The 15,408-nt window shown below is 45.7% G+C and overlaps 1 protein-coding gene across 1 annotated transcript in view; it reads right to left on the bottom strand.

Moving 5' to 3' along the window:
* Positions 1–8,562: 8,562 nt before the first annotated feature.
* Positions 8,563–15,408, bottom strand: part of tet3 (tet methylcytosine dioxygenase 3) — a 22,388-nt gene continuing 15,542 nt past the window's right edge. The window contains 2 exon segments of the mRNA XM_062451759.1: positions 8,563–14,651; positions 15,210–15,408. The exon segment at positions 15,210–15,408 is cut by the window's right edge and continues 156 nt beyond it. Of these exon segments, the coding sequence (XP_062307743.1) occupies positions 13,015–14,651; positions 15,210–15,408 (1,836 nt within the window). The 3' untranslated portion in view covers positions 8,563–13,014.

Below are 15,408 nucleotides of genomic sequence, written 5' to 3'. Positions count from 1 at the left end.
AGGCAAAAGATAGTGGTAGCCTATCTTCCCCACCCCCCTCTCTTTCTCGCCCTGCCCCTTGTCTTTCCCCAACCCGGCCTCATAAATAGGGTTTATAGGCATGTTCAAGTCACTCCGTAACCTTAACATTACGCAAGTCACTTATTGGCCCCAGTTCGATTTAACTCTTCGGGTCTCCTGGACCGAGAGGAAGACAAGTAGGCAAATAAAAAGTACCCAAATGTTTAAAGTAATATTTTGCCATCTACAATACCAAGGTCAAGTAGTAATTTCTTGACATTTACGCACCCAAAGGCGAGCGTGTTCATGCACCCCCGAATTCAGTTTCCAGTAATCCTGAACAGTAATTGCAAATTTTAGTCTGGGCGATGTCTTTCTGTCCTATTTAAAAATTGGGATTCGAAACAGGCCTACCGGCAGATGCACTTGCCCTAAGATATAAGGATGGATATAATAGGTAAGATTTTCAGTAAAAAAAGAATCACATACACATGTTGTGGAAGCTAATGAGCCCCGCTAATTTCCAGCCAATTATGTTTCAGCAATTCTGAATACTCCTTTACTTATTTGGTTGGACCACCAGGGGCGCAGATGGTGGAGTGGGTTGGGGGACGGGGGTAATGAAAACTTACCAGATCCCTATGCTATTCAAGTGCACAAATCGTTTTTTCTTTTTTTAAGTGTCCAGTAATCAGTGAGGGGTTAATCAGTACCTGGGGTGGGCAAAAGGGTGGCATGAGGTTCCAGCTGGGGGGTAAAGATTATCTCCCTCAGACACATTTGACTTAATTTCCTGCTTTCTGGTGTTTTTTTAATGCATTTTATGAATCACATGAGACAATGTAAAATCAACTTTTATGTTGAACATCTAATCTAGTCCTATTTTTTCAGAATGTATTTATTGAAAAGTCAACCATAGCTGTTAACAACATGGTCGTAAACTCCCCTGTTTTGAGTGTGAGATGCATGCGATTGAGGACTATCACGTCGTTCACATCACATTCGATGTAATATTTATGGCTACAGGCCGCCACTGCTGCTCATTCCTGACATTTAGATTAACACTTGTGCTGCCTTCGGGTCACAATGACCCGAAGGTTCACAACGACCCATCGTTGTGCTGCAACAACTTTACCCAATACAAAAATTAATTAAAACCATTTTCTTTTAACTTTCGCGCTGTGGTGGGTGTGAGACAGCACGATGGTTAAAATAAAATGCTTCACTTTATTTTTGTATGAGGTAAAGTTGTCGCAACACGTGGGGGGGGGTCACAATGACCCGAAGAGAACACAAGGGTTAAATTGTAGTGTCATCTATAAAAATGATGTGTGGCACCATGTTCAAAACGGCGTACATGGCTTCTGCCACAAAATGTTTCTCTTTACGTAATTGTGATGGATAAAGCGTTCTTTCTTATGGGGTAAGGCACAATATTCTGCTTTATTGGTAATAAATGGCCTTATACATGCTGAAAGGAGGAAGTCAATCCATCAGTTGCTTCAACCAATATGATTGGTACCAAATCCAAGTACATTCTCCAAAGATGGAATGCATTGATTCTGATCACTTATGTACATTCTAATTATGTAAGTAATATCTGTATAGCAACAAATCAAATTGATTTGTATAGCCCTTTTTACAAGCAATGTCACAGAGGGCTTCACATACACCCATAGAACACCAATCTCAACCCTCAAGGAACAGTGCAGTAGTAACAGTGCTGTCTAAGAATCTTTATGGATCACAATGATTATAATTGATTTATGAATCATATTATTTGATTCTTTGATTTGACTGATACTGTTTGGGAAACCAAGGACAGTTTAGCTTGAGTCTATAGAGGTTTTCCTTTTAATCAAACTGTTTTTAGATCTTATAGGTCAAATCTTTAGGGCAATCACTAGCTCTAGCTCAGGACCGCTCATTCTCACAGGGTCAAATTAACACTGGGAAATTGTTAGGAGGTTTATTGCCCCTGATGTAGCTAAGATGCCTTGCAGTTGTGATCTGCTCCTTCATAGTAAAATCTATAATCCACAGCAAACCAAATAACACCATAGAAAATCAAACAGAATAAGTCACTCGTGCTCAAAGTGTAGTCGGACAGGGACAAGTTTTCCACAGAAAGTGCAAAGGAGTCTAAGACCGATGGGGACCCAAAACCTGGGAGGAACTCTTTATTAAGGTTTACGACAATGTACTGTAGTTACATAGGAACTGCTATACAACAGAACTTTACATTAAGGTTACATTTACTATACCAGGTAACTTCATAAAATAGTAACAACACTAATTACCTAACACTAACACACACAAATGAACTAACCCACTTATACACACAAATACACACTAAATAGCTAATTCTCTAACACACACTATCTCAGATGGGGTCAGATGGCTGAGCGGTTAGGGAATCGGGCTATTAATCAGAAGGTTGACGGTTTCGATTCCCGGCCATGTCAAATGACGTTGTGTCCTTGGGCAAGGCACTTCACCCTACTTGCCTCGGGGGAATGTCCCTGTACTTACTGTAAGTCGCTCTGGATAAGAGCGTCTGCTAAATGACTAAATGTAAATGTGACTAATACAGTACATGGTTAAAAATGTCACAGTTGTAGCATAACATTTATTACCCAGACTGCTGTTTGTTATCCAAGGTCTGTACATCCCAAGGCAGCCACTGTCATCAGGATGGAAAGGACACAAAGCACTGACAAACTCCTTTCCCTCCTCTCTGTTCTCTTCTTTACTTCTGTCCTTCTTTTCTCCTCCCTCTGTTTACCGACAACTACCTGTTTTGTCACAAACAACTTCTTCATTGGCATTTTTTTCTCTTCCATTTCACAGAATCTTTTATCCAAAGCAACTTACAAATGTAGAAAGTGCAGCAGAATTTCAAGGAACAGAAGTGCATACAGTTTTTTCGGTGGAAAGAATCCAGGAACAGGCTGTATTGCCGCATCACAAAGTAACCACATCTCAGTAAAAAACAGTATGGTCTTGTAAAATCATCTCAAGGACAGGAGCTAGTTAACTGATACAAGGTGACCCAAAAAATTATACTAGGGTGCAGTAATACAATAATAACATTGGAATTCTAAATACCTATTTGTCCATGTTGGGATAATATTAGAATCCCATTTCAAGAATGTGTTTGTGTAAGTGTATTTATTTTTTTAAATTGGATGGATCTTTGTTTTTAAGGATACTTTTCACCACTATTACAACTCACAGTAGGCCACACAGTAACTGCTTTACAATCATCCTGGACTGGTGTGAAATGTTTCATCCTTATTCAGAACATTACTTATCCTTTCTGTTCTACAATTACGTTGCAATGATTTAAATGTAAATGCTTCCCGCACCAGAAAGAAATTCCTTCTTCCCATAAGAAATAACTTCAGCTTTTGGATTGGTTCTAAAAAGTGTACTGCTCTGGATATATTGGTCATGCAACAGCTTATAGTATGTGCAGGCTCTACTGGTCTCCCTGACCAGAGTCTAATGAGGTGTCATATTGGATGGTTAGTTGACTGTGCTGTGATATCAACATTTGACTCACCATTCTCTTTACAACACATCGGCCGTGTGAGGGCATTTGAGCTGACCTGCTTCAGTGTACCTGTCCAATCACATGGGGTAAAGCTTTTCCCATACACACTTCCAAGATCCCTGGCTTTACTACAGAACACACATTTTGAGATTCATAGAGACTTGTCACTGAATGAACAACAAGACAGATGTGTGGTATTTGTATTTGTCTGGCAAGAAGACTTGTTGGCATGCTGGATGATTCAAGGCCACACCAGTCAAACACCTTTGTCTGGATTGTGTGCCAAGCAGGATTTGAAAGACAGAAATACAAAGTGGCATTTCAAGTTTACACCAACTGTAGAAAACGTTGTGTTTGTGTTTAGGATTCAATGTTTTGACAAAAAGATCATTTGTAATAAGAAAACACATTAGGTATGGGCATCTATTTTCACACAATGAAAAAAAACTTCCAAGAATAGATGTTTCCTATTCACAAGCTTTCTTCACACCGCAAAGTGTGAATAGTATAGTATCTATAGAGGTGCACTATCGATACTATGGATCCTTCAGACCTTCAGACCTATACTGGACTTCCTGTTGTTTCCATGGCACCAGTACTCATGTACTGAGCCCTTCACGACCATAACTCTCTTTGTTGTCGTTGTGCACAGTAAAAGTACAGAGCCAATGAAACGCAGATGGCCTTTAGCAGTGCAAGTTAGTTGAGGAACATAAGAGGTCAGACCATTTATGGGCAGGTGTTGGGGACCATTCAGTTCCGGTGTCTGTGGTGAAGAAACCGAGAACATGGAGTAAACCTCCAAATGTTTTTATTTGGATGTGTAAGAAGCAGGTCTATTCATAGATGAAGATGAGCATGAGATATGTTGTCTACCTATGAACAATGTGTTGCTATAGCAGGAGAGAAAATAGTGCGTTGTCATGGAGAATGTCTTTGACAACTATGAACTGGTTTAGTCCAGAGGACCTGCTCATTGTTGATGAGACAACGTTTTCTCTAAGCTCTATTGTTGTTTTTACCTGGCCTCATGCAAGACACATCATTCATTAACTGGAGCCTTGGGAAAGCGTGGTCACATTGAAAGTTATTTAAATGAGTCCTGATAATAAATTGGACCATCAAAGTGATGGACATTGTTTTCATCATAGTCGCAAGCCTTGTTGTGACATCATAATGTGTAAGTACTACAATCAGATGTTCTTGGATTGGATATATCTTGTGTGTGTTGACCAGCTGTTGAGATCTGGTTCCGTTGTGGCGCATTTGAAAAGCATCTGGTGCTTACGTAAAAGCCAGGCCAATTACCACCGTGTGTGCTCTTAACCCATACTATTCTGAGGGCTCATCAATCTGCAGTCCACTTGAACTGTCAGTGGAACCATTTTCACTGCATGATGCAGACACCATGCAGGGCAACAGCAGTCGTCTTCACGAAATTCTGACTTCAATGCAAACATTAGATACTAGCGAAAATTGGACTCTGGCTATGTCCTACCTCATAGAGAACAGACACTGTATGACTATACGGTGTACAAGAACTTGCTCTAATATCCTTAATATTATTCATATTATGATAGCCAAAGCTTGATGTAGCATCAGCCCTGGGTATAGTATGCTCAATTATTAAGTCAAAGAAAAATAAAGCTGGTATAAATCTACAAATCACTGTCTGCCTTGTGAATGCAATGGCAGATTGTCAGCAAATGTCTGATGTGATAAATAATAACAAAGAATATACTATATTACAGCTCTCAGGATTGAAGAGAAGGCAGAGTTTTTTTTCATTGAGGGATGAATGTAGCTTTAAAAAGACTTAAGAAAACTGAAGAAAATGAAAAATCTGACGTTTTTGAACGTTATTTATAGAGAAGTTAGTCATTCCAGTCCCAACGTCTAGGAAATATGGGCAGACCTGCTCTCACTGATGTGTCCAGTGAGACCTCCCTCCCTCCCCACACACTCACAGGCACACTGCTGCTGGCAACCAATTAATACTAGAATTCTCTTACTAATTTGAGTCTATCATGGTGAGCAGGATAATAAGCTTGTCAGCATGCCTGCTTCAGAACCACAACCCTCTACACACACACACACACACACACGCACACACACGCACACACACGTGCACACACACACACTCTCACACACAATCTCTACATTACAAAGGTTTTTCTTGTTTCATATCATAATCACGGCTTTACTTTGATTGATAGTTAGAAGTAGAGACCTCCTTCAAATTGACACGCTTCCAGTCATACTTTTGACGTTTGTTTTTCTCTTTGGACTGTCAGGTCTGTGAACAGAACCTTACAAACATACAAACTCTCATAACAGTGAATGAGAGTGATGCAATCATGGCCAGAACTCTAAATATAACTTATAAACAATGACTGCCATGAGTCTGAGCATACTGAAGTGACACTAGAGAGAGAGAGAGAGTGATTCTAATGGAAGACAAAGAATGGAGTGTAACAGCTTGCAATTAATTCTCATTGTTCATGCTCAAATGTTCCAATGTTCAATTCTTATGAAAATTAGACTTCCCAAACAATATCAAGGAAGATTAAACAATGCCATGTTTTGAATAAACTTTGATTTCACAGTAGGTCTAGATTTATTTGGATTCAGCAATATATTTTTTGAAAGGTGCCAGACGCTAGCAGTTCCCTGATGAGCTCATGCCTCACTGGTGTCAATTAAGACTCATGCTTATGTGGTTTGGATGGAATGGATGAATGGATGGATGGAATGATAGACTGATGAATAGACTGATGGATGAATGAGACAATTTAAGCCTTGGATTCATATGTGTGTCAGAATTGATGGGGAATGAGTGGTTCCCCCCTTCAGGGAGAGGAAGACTGACTATTCATTCACACTACTGTAGGTGGACATTCTTACACAATGTGATTAATGTTTTTTTTCTCCCTAGTGATACTTTTTATTAGGACTCATAATGGGGCATGGAAATGTTCTCTCTCACTGGCAGATCTGCCGAAATGTTGTTTGGAGGGGGACAGTTAGGAAATCCATCAACTCAAATATCTTATGGACATGTAAACCGGTTTTAATTGGTACATAAACAGATTAGTTTTATGGTGTTTTTAATAAAAAGACGCCTGATCACATTGAGATGTATTTTTCAACACGAAACATCACAATCCAACATGGATTGACTAAATAGGATAAAATGCCACACACAATATCTACTGTAGTTCATACAGTCACATAAGGGGTAGACCTATACTGAGTTTAAGGACTTTTCCAATTATTTCTGCTTTTGTCATCTTTTAGACAACTGGAAGTATTTCCTGCCAGGTCTTAGCTGTTGACAAAAAGGTCACCTGTAGCTATTCTGTTGAGTGTTATTGGACAATGACTTTATTTGACCTACGGAGAAGATTGCAGGCCACTCTGGCAACAAAAAAAAAGAACACTTCAGCCTCGAATTATTTTGAGATAAATCACAGCCGTGCAACAATGCCATGACAACTGTTGACACCAACGATTGTATAGAGAAGTTGACAGCTGTCTGCACACCACTGTCACCGTTCACAATTCCTCATTTTCACGTGATCTTGAAATGCTTGTTGGAAGACAGAGGATCATATTTGTACTTTGTGTTTTCTATGAAGAGAACCAAACATTTTTGCTTTTGCTAACAACTTTATCCCTATTTTGTAGTAGTACTACTGTATGGATAGGTGATAGGTGAGATGTTGTTTCCTTGTGATGTGGGCTTTTTTTTGGCCCACCACCACCCCCCCCCCTCTTCGGAGGACAGCTTTATTTTTATTCCAGTGTAGTTACAATACACACCTGTGTTCCTAACACACCCAACCCTATACAGTGTGAAAACAAGGGGCATAAAGCAACAAACAGACAAGCAAGCAGACAGAAAGACAAGCAGACACACAGACAGACAGCCTAGTCATCTCTCCGTACAGATGTGAAGGACTTGCTAGGATCCTGCTCAAGTGTTCTCCTCCCTGTGTTCTGGATCTTAATCATGTTTGTGACCAGAATGGTAAAAAAAACAAAAACAACATATTGCTCTTCATCTTCACTATAGTTCCAATCCGTTGATGCTTCCCAGCTATTCAGCTAGGAGGACATGCATTTACCCGGTGGCTCCAGCTGTTCAGTTGTAATAGTAAACACAGTGCGCCTTACACGCCCAAGGAATCTTTACAGGATAGTTGTCATTGAAAATGACTCAGTAATTCACTTTCAGAATCCACCTTGTGGCTGATTGATTTCCACTGTGTGTTTTTGGGTCAGTGTGTGTGTTTTGGGTCAGTGTGTGTGTGCCACGTTGACTTATTTGATTTGGGTTAGGAGATTTCTCCGAACATGTGTGGATATCCATCCAACACATTTTCTTTTGTTGATCTGCCTAGTTTGTTATTTGATAAGACCAGGTGGCTGGTGGATATCAGATGGCCCACCCTGAACAAATCACGCACAGCCCTTCCATGAGTGAAACAAAAAACGTATTGAATTATGCTGGGTATATGCAATATACTCTCTCACACACACACGCACGCCGACACACACAAACACCTTCACACGCAGACACACTCCGACACACACACACCTCCACACACACACCTCCACATATATAACCCTACAGTATGTTAGATGTGTCTGTGCTGCCCTCATGTGGGTATTGTGCTTTACATCATAACCCTTCAAGAAGACTGTCATATCACTGTCAAAATAACACTGGTAAAATAACCATCCTTATATGAACCACTACTTTAGAGCAAATGATTTGTGAACAATCATAAATTACCTGTATTTATTTAGTAATGACAAAGATAACTAGTATTACCTGAGAACTATATCCTCTGCTAGAGAGTTAGAGTAACTAAAAGATGACCAGAGGTGGCAGAGCAGGGGAGGTATGGATCTATACGATCATCTGTACACGTCCACACAGCACGGTGTTGAGTTTAGCGATAAGACAGGGGAACCAAAACTCAAACAACCAGTCATCACAATTTTAAATGTTCATGTTTTATTAATTATCGCGCAACATAAAACAATATTGTGGATTGTACCACACACACTATGTATTCACATAATACACCATACAGCTACAAAGAGAAAGACTGAACAAAAACACTTTTTTTACATACTGCATACTTGACATGAAAAAATTTAACCAAAAACAATCTTCAACTCAAATAGGAATGTAGCTGCCAGTTGTGTTTGCTGTCTTCCTGTATGGAGAAAAACACAGTATAAGCTTGGATCCTTACTTTGGAAAGTGGACAAAATCAAGTGACCGGCAAACAGCAGTGCTGAGAGTGGGGTATTCATTTAGATCATGTGTGTGTGTGTGTGCATGCGTAAGTGTGTGTGTGTGTGTGAGTGACAGAGAGAGAGAGTAGGATGTTAGGTGTCCGATAAGGGATGAGGAAGTAAGGAAAGAGGAATATTCCTTAACGATAAACACAGGGAAGGTAATTGCTATGCTCTTAGGGTTATATATTAATATCCTCCTCCTGCTATATAAGGTGTACAGCATTCTCAAAGAGCATTTTACTAGCTTCTCAATGGTACACGACAGTGCAACAAATTACCCAAGATCACAGTCGGTTCACGTCAATCTCCACTCGTCATGAAGATAAGAACAGATTTATTTTCAAGTACCTGGAGACGGTGAGGATAAACCGTGATGACGTAGAACAGTACTGTTCCGAGTGCTTCTCTAGAGAGTTTAGATCTAGAGCGCTGGATAGCCTTGATGCACGTGGCAGGGGTAGCACTCCCCACATGATCAGCACCAGAGCGGTTTTCCACTCGACGGAAAACCCGTCTTACTCAGAGGAATAGTTCTCTTAACATTCTAAGAGCTCAGAAAAATATCAGCGATAATCATTCCCCCCCACCGCACTTTGACCCCCAACCCCCCCCTTTTTTTTCCACATTACACTGGAGGGGAGTCCACCATAGCACCTAATTCCCCTCAGTGTGTGTGCAGGGGGAACTGTTTCGGGGCACTGGTAACCTCAGACTCATATAGAAATGTACAAAATTAAAAACAATTAATTACAGTATATGATCAGCACCTATTATTACACAGATCATAAATATGACTGGATCTATGTGTAATGTGGCTCATGCAATGTTGTTATAAAAAGGGCGTTTGCAACCAGAGCATGAGGATTTAAACAAAGAGCATTATTACCAGTTTCCCAGTCCTGATAGTCAAGTCTGTGACTGTCTAAGACACATACCAAGAGACAATGGCAAACTAACTAACTGTCATTTCTGAGGGTTTTCCCTAAAATGCTATGGAATACATATTTATCTGGTACCACACATGTTCAGTCGTTGGTTTAGTTAACAGTTCTTTCATACTGTTAATCCAACATCTGACAGTAGTAAGCACCAAGCACCTCTAAAACGTGTGGCCGTTCACCTGATAGTCGAACACATCTGACAAGATTGCAAGCATCCATCTCCCTTCTGAAATCCCGCCCTCCCAGACTGCCTCTGCTCCAGGAGGGAGGGGCTTCACAGCACAGATGATCTGCACATGCTCCTGAATGCCTACGGGCTTTCAACCAAACCCACAGACATCCCCCTTGGGTGAAGTTATCCTCTGGGCTCGCTGATAAGAGTGTTGATGCAGAGCTTCTGTGAAACAACAGAGAGGGCGTGTTGTCCGGTTAAAGATTGCCCTTCAGAACACCGGACCACGCAGGCTGTTATAGTCATACATGGATAGCTTGCTAACGGTTGTCTAATTAGGTGACTAGCTTGGGGGTGAGGGGGAGGGACGAGGGGGGCTTCTTGCTGCTGTCAGAGGTATATGCTGACAGAGATACAGTACTTATTGAAGAAGGAGAGCAGTTTAATTAAATACAAATTTACAGACACAAGAACACATGGGTATCAAGTGTTGTCCTTCCACTGTCTGGCAAAGCAACTGGGCTGTATCTCCTGGACTCATTCATGATTTAGTCGTAATTCCTCACCAGTTAAATAATCTTACCTAAATATTTCAATATTTACATTTTTTTTCTTCCTTTCTCTCTCTCTCTCTCTCTCTCTCTCTCTCTCTCTGAAGAAAAACTAAACAAAAAATAAGCTTCAAGTTGTCAATAATCGGCTCTTTTTCCCCCCCATTAAAATCAAGATTAAAAGTGCTTTTATAAAATCTTTTCTTCTCTATGTACAATTTGTACTAGCTCTATCAAAAAACAAAAACATCAACGACAATCATCATTAATTATCATCATCATAATAAATAAGAATTAAAAAGTGGATTCAAATGAGTATGTACTGTGGAGCATGCAGAAAGCACGTTCCTCTGCGCTCAGTGTCTCCATCGTGTGGGTAGCGTATTGTGACTGGGACCAGTGTCTCTACAACATGAGGTATAGAAACCCTCGAAAGCACCAGGGCTCATCAGAGTTAAGCATCAGAGAAGCCCACGCCATCACCCCCCGAACGTCCCCCGATGAGCAGTGCACACATTCACATGCTGAACACGCCAGCACTCACTCTCTCTCTCTCTCTCTCTCTCTCTCTCTCTCTCTCTCTCTCTCTCTCTCTCTCTCTCTCTCTCTCTCTCTCTCTCTCTCTCTCTCTCTCTCGCTCGCTCGCTCTCTCTCCCTCGCTCTCTCTCCCTCGCTCTCTCTCACACCCACACAAACTCACGCGTACTGTGCACTAGATGAAGCCACAGGATGAGAACGTGGAGCCCCAAGAGGTGGGATCAACAGCGGACCATTCCGTTTAGCACCAACTAACTAGCCTCTAGTCCTCCCTTGACCCTCTGACCCCACCATGCAGTCCTGCCTCTAGCCTCCAACCTGCCTCGAGCTTAAAGCCTGCCTCTAGACTCGAACCTCTAGCCTGCACGCAGAAGCACATCTCTGACACTTCCGGGCGGTACTTCCTGGCCAGGACTTATAAAGGCCACAAGTGTTGGGGACAGGTTCGAGCGTAATAGTGCAGAAACATGAGGGACGGAATCAGCTTGGCCCTCGGGGTGAGAAATCCACATTGAAAGGTCACTAAAGGAAGCGTGATGGCTGAGCGGGGCCGAGCAGCCGCGGCGGGTCGCTGGCTCAGTGTAGACAGCGTACGAACCGCAGACACGCGGAGCTCCGCGGGAACGCAATCGCACGGCGCACCTTTTCGTTAGTGTGTGTGTGTAGGGAAAGCACCAGGGTGTTTCGAAGCACCATAAGCTGTCCATTCACCACCATCCATGTGCCTCACGATACCAGTGTGGACCAGAAGTTCACATTGACCTGTGGCCGGGGACCTGAGCTCCCTCTGGGCTCGCGAGGAAAGGTAGGGCTCAATGCTGGTTCACATGAGCTCACAAACGTGCCTGTGTTTGCGGATGTGTGTCGTGTACTATGCACCATTTGAACAGAAATCAGGACTGCCCTCTAGAGGCGACAGGGAGAAGTTCTCCTCGAGAGAGAGAACTGCCTGGACAGCCCTGGGAAGATGAGGACCCTCTCCTGGTGTCTGTTGGCGGGGGTCTCTCTGTCAACGAGTGACGAGTACCCTTAGTCAACAACAAGCTACACAGGACTGACAGGAAGGGAGAGACTTTCCTGGGAAGGGGACGGAGGGGGGGCGAAGCACCAGTGGGATGGGTTGACGATTGGACGAGGAGGGAGGAGGAGGAGGAGCCTGTCTCGTCACAGCAAGGCGAGCAGTTAGAGAGAGGGTCTTGAGATGTAAGCTGTCTGAGGTGTGGCGACAACCTGACGGAACCAAGGTGAGGTCGCTTCACAGCACTCGCTGGGAGCAGCGGGACTGCTCCCGTCGTGTGGGTCAGATTGCTGCGCGGTGGCAGGAGTCTGGTGTTTGAGCCTTGCTGTGCGGAGAGAGACCCCCCCCCCTTCCCCCACACCAAACCACCGGGAACAAGATTGACAAAGGCCGAAGAAAACGAAGGTAAAACCATACTTTTCCACAAACATGGTAAAAAAAAAGAGTCGGGTTGACTCTCGATTAAAAAACTAACATAAACAATCACATCATTAATAATAACATTAATGAAAACAACAATGTAAAAAAAAAAACGAAAGAGATTTCCTCATCATAATAATAATAATAATAATAACAACACCTGTAATAACAACATTGACAGTAACAATAGCAATCATAATAATATTGATAATAATAGCAATAATTAGGATCATTAAAATTCTATGAAGAAGGAGAAGCTATGGAGTCCGTCCCTTTAGTGGGGGAGGACAAGCACCACAGGCAGGGTCTGCCCAGGGTCAGTTCCAAACTGCTGCCTGACATGAGGTAAAAACACAAGAAAACCCCCCCTCTGTCCTCCATCTGACCACGCAGAGAGAGAGAAAAGAGCCGGGCTGAGAGAGCCCCCTGGGGAGGGGGGGGGGGGGCAGGAGGACCGACAGACCCCTCCCTGGTCCCCCCCAGCCCCCGTGACTCAGTGTCCGTCCTCAGACGAAGTGGCTGTAGGGCCCGGTGAGCTGCGTGCAGGCGTAGGGAGCGGACGTGACCGTGGAGGTGGTGTGGAGGGTGGGCGCCGAGCGCGTCGCCGGCCCCTCTTTCTTGTCCTTGGCCTGGCCGGGGCTGGCCCCCGCGCCCACGCCGCCCGTCACCCCCCACTTCCTCTTCTTCCCGTAGGCCTTGATCTCCTCCTGGGAGAGGCCCAGCAGCGCCGCCTCCTGCTGGCGCTCCCTTGCCCGCTCGGCCAGCAGCTTCATCTTGGCCTCCCAGAGGGCCAGGCCGTGGCTGGGCTGGTTCAGGTTCTTGTGTTGGTAGAACACCAGGGAGATGCGCGTGGGGTGGCAGCGGTTGGGCTTCTTGAGGGGCGTGGTGGCATGCAGCTCCCTGCGGGCGCACTCCAGCAGGATGGAGCCGTGGGCCGGCGCCACCGCCACCCCGCCGATGTTGGGGTCCAGGAAGTTGTGCTCCGAGTCCGACCACACTTCGTCGTCGTCCTGGCCCCGCACGCTCTCCGCGTCGCTCTCGGCGCGGTTGGCGTCCCAGCAGCCGTCTGCCGTCTGCTGCAGGGCGTCCGGGAACAGGCGGCCCTCGGGGGCCGGGGACGGCGTGCTGCCGGCCACCGAGCCCCCGCACGACCTCCACGCCTTCTCCTGCACCCCCAGGGGGGTGGAGCTCCGGCTCTCGCCCGCCTTCGACCACATCTTGTCGGGGAAGGCTCCAGCCGGCTGGCCGTGCTTCAGGGCAGGGCTATAGGCTGCAGGGGGCCAGGCCTTGGGCTGAGGGCTGGGGGCGAGGCTGTCCCAGTGACGGGGGGTGCCTGGTTGTGGTGACGAGGTCGGGGAGGGGGCTGCCTTCATGGCGGGGGAGGGCGAGGGGGCGGGAGAGGCCATGGGGGTGTTGGGGCCCGGGTAGGAGTTCCACTGCTGATGCTGGAGGTAGGGTGAGGGCTGCTGCCGGTCTTGAGGGAAGGGGGGGTTGGCGGCGCCGGCGGTCACCTGGCCGCTCCCGTCCCAGCCGCCGGGCAGGATGCCGCCGTTGGGCTTGTGGGCGGGCCAGGCATCTGGCTGCGGCGTGGAGCTGGGCGTGGCGGTGCGGCTGGAGCCCTCGTAGACGGTGACGTCCACGGGCTCTGGCTTGATGACGGGGGTGCCTCGGTGGGAGGCCTCGGAGGAGACGGACGAGGGCCGCGATTGGATGTGCTGGTGGGCGGGGTGCTGCGGCTCGGGGTGGCTGGCGTAGGGGTGGGCGAGGCGGGCCTGCAGCCCCTGGACGTCGGGCTTTTGGTCCAGGGGCTCGGCCTTGACCCCCACTTTGGGCCACGGCCCGCTGCGGCCGTCGTAGCCCATGAGCTCCGGGGGGAAAAGTGCATTGGGGGGGTAGTTAAAGTACCCGTAGGGTAGTGCCGGTAGATTGGGGTGGTAGCCGTTGACGGCGCCCGGAGCTGGGTGCTGGCCCGCGGGGGGGAGGCCCCCCCTGGCATAGTAGGCTGGGTGAGCAGGGTGGGGGTAGACTCCGTAGGGCTCTGGCCCCTGGCCGGGGTAACCCTCGGGGAGGGCTCCGTTGAAGGGCTCCTTCTTAATGAATGCTTCCTTCTTGATGGTGGGCTTCACTTCCTGTTTAGGGATCGCTGTGGAGAGGAAACAGTCGACGTCAGCATTGGTGGTTTTCATTCTGAACTTTTGCAGGGGGGCCTTGAGCTGGGTAGTACATGCAGTTGAGTCAGTATATCATCATCAGAATCAGAATTTACTTTGGCAGGAAGGTGCATACATTCAACATATAGGAGTAAATCTTTACATTTAGTCATTTAGCAGACGCTCTTATCCAGAGCGACTTACAGTAAGTACAGGGACATTCTTCCCGAGGCAAGTAGGGTGAAGTGCCTTGCCCAAGGACACAACGTCAATTGACACGGCCTGGAATCGAACCTGCAACCATCTGATTACTAGTCCGATTCCCTAACCGCTCAGCCACCTGACTCTTAAATAAGTGTGAGTTTAAACAAGTCTAACTATACTATACAAAAGGTTCAAGTCTAATGAACTAATACTAACTAGTACTAAGGGGACAGGTATGTAAAGAAAATAAATATAAAGTATAAAATAGCTATAATGTACAATATCTTACTACTATCAATTACTACAATGTCAAGCAGGAATAGAGGTCATGTGAGGGGGTCACTCACCTGTATTGCCTAGCGGTGTTTGAGGTGTGCCAGTGAGTGTGACCTCGGCTCTGATGACATCAGTCTTGCCGGGCGTGTCGCCACCCTGCAGCTTGCCCTTCTTCTTCTCCGAGGCCTTGGCCTTGGCCTCCAGCCGCCGCTGACGGCACGACTTGGCGCGCTCCGGAAGCTTCCGCACCTCGCGCCGGAAGGCGTTCAG

The sequence above is a fragment of the Osmerus eperlanus genome, chromosome 25, assembly GCF_963692335.1.
Source record: "Osmerus eperlanus chromosome 25, fOsmEpe2.1, whole genome shotgun sequence".
NCBI classification, from domain to species: Eukaryota; Metazoa; Chordata; class Actinopteri; order Osmeriformes; family Osmeridae; genus Osmerus; species Osmerus eperlanus.
This window is presented reverse-complemented; position numbering and strand designations above follow the sequence as displayed.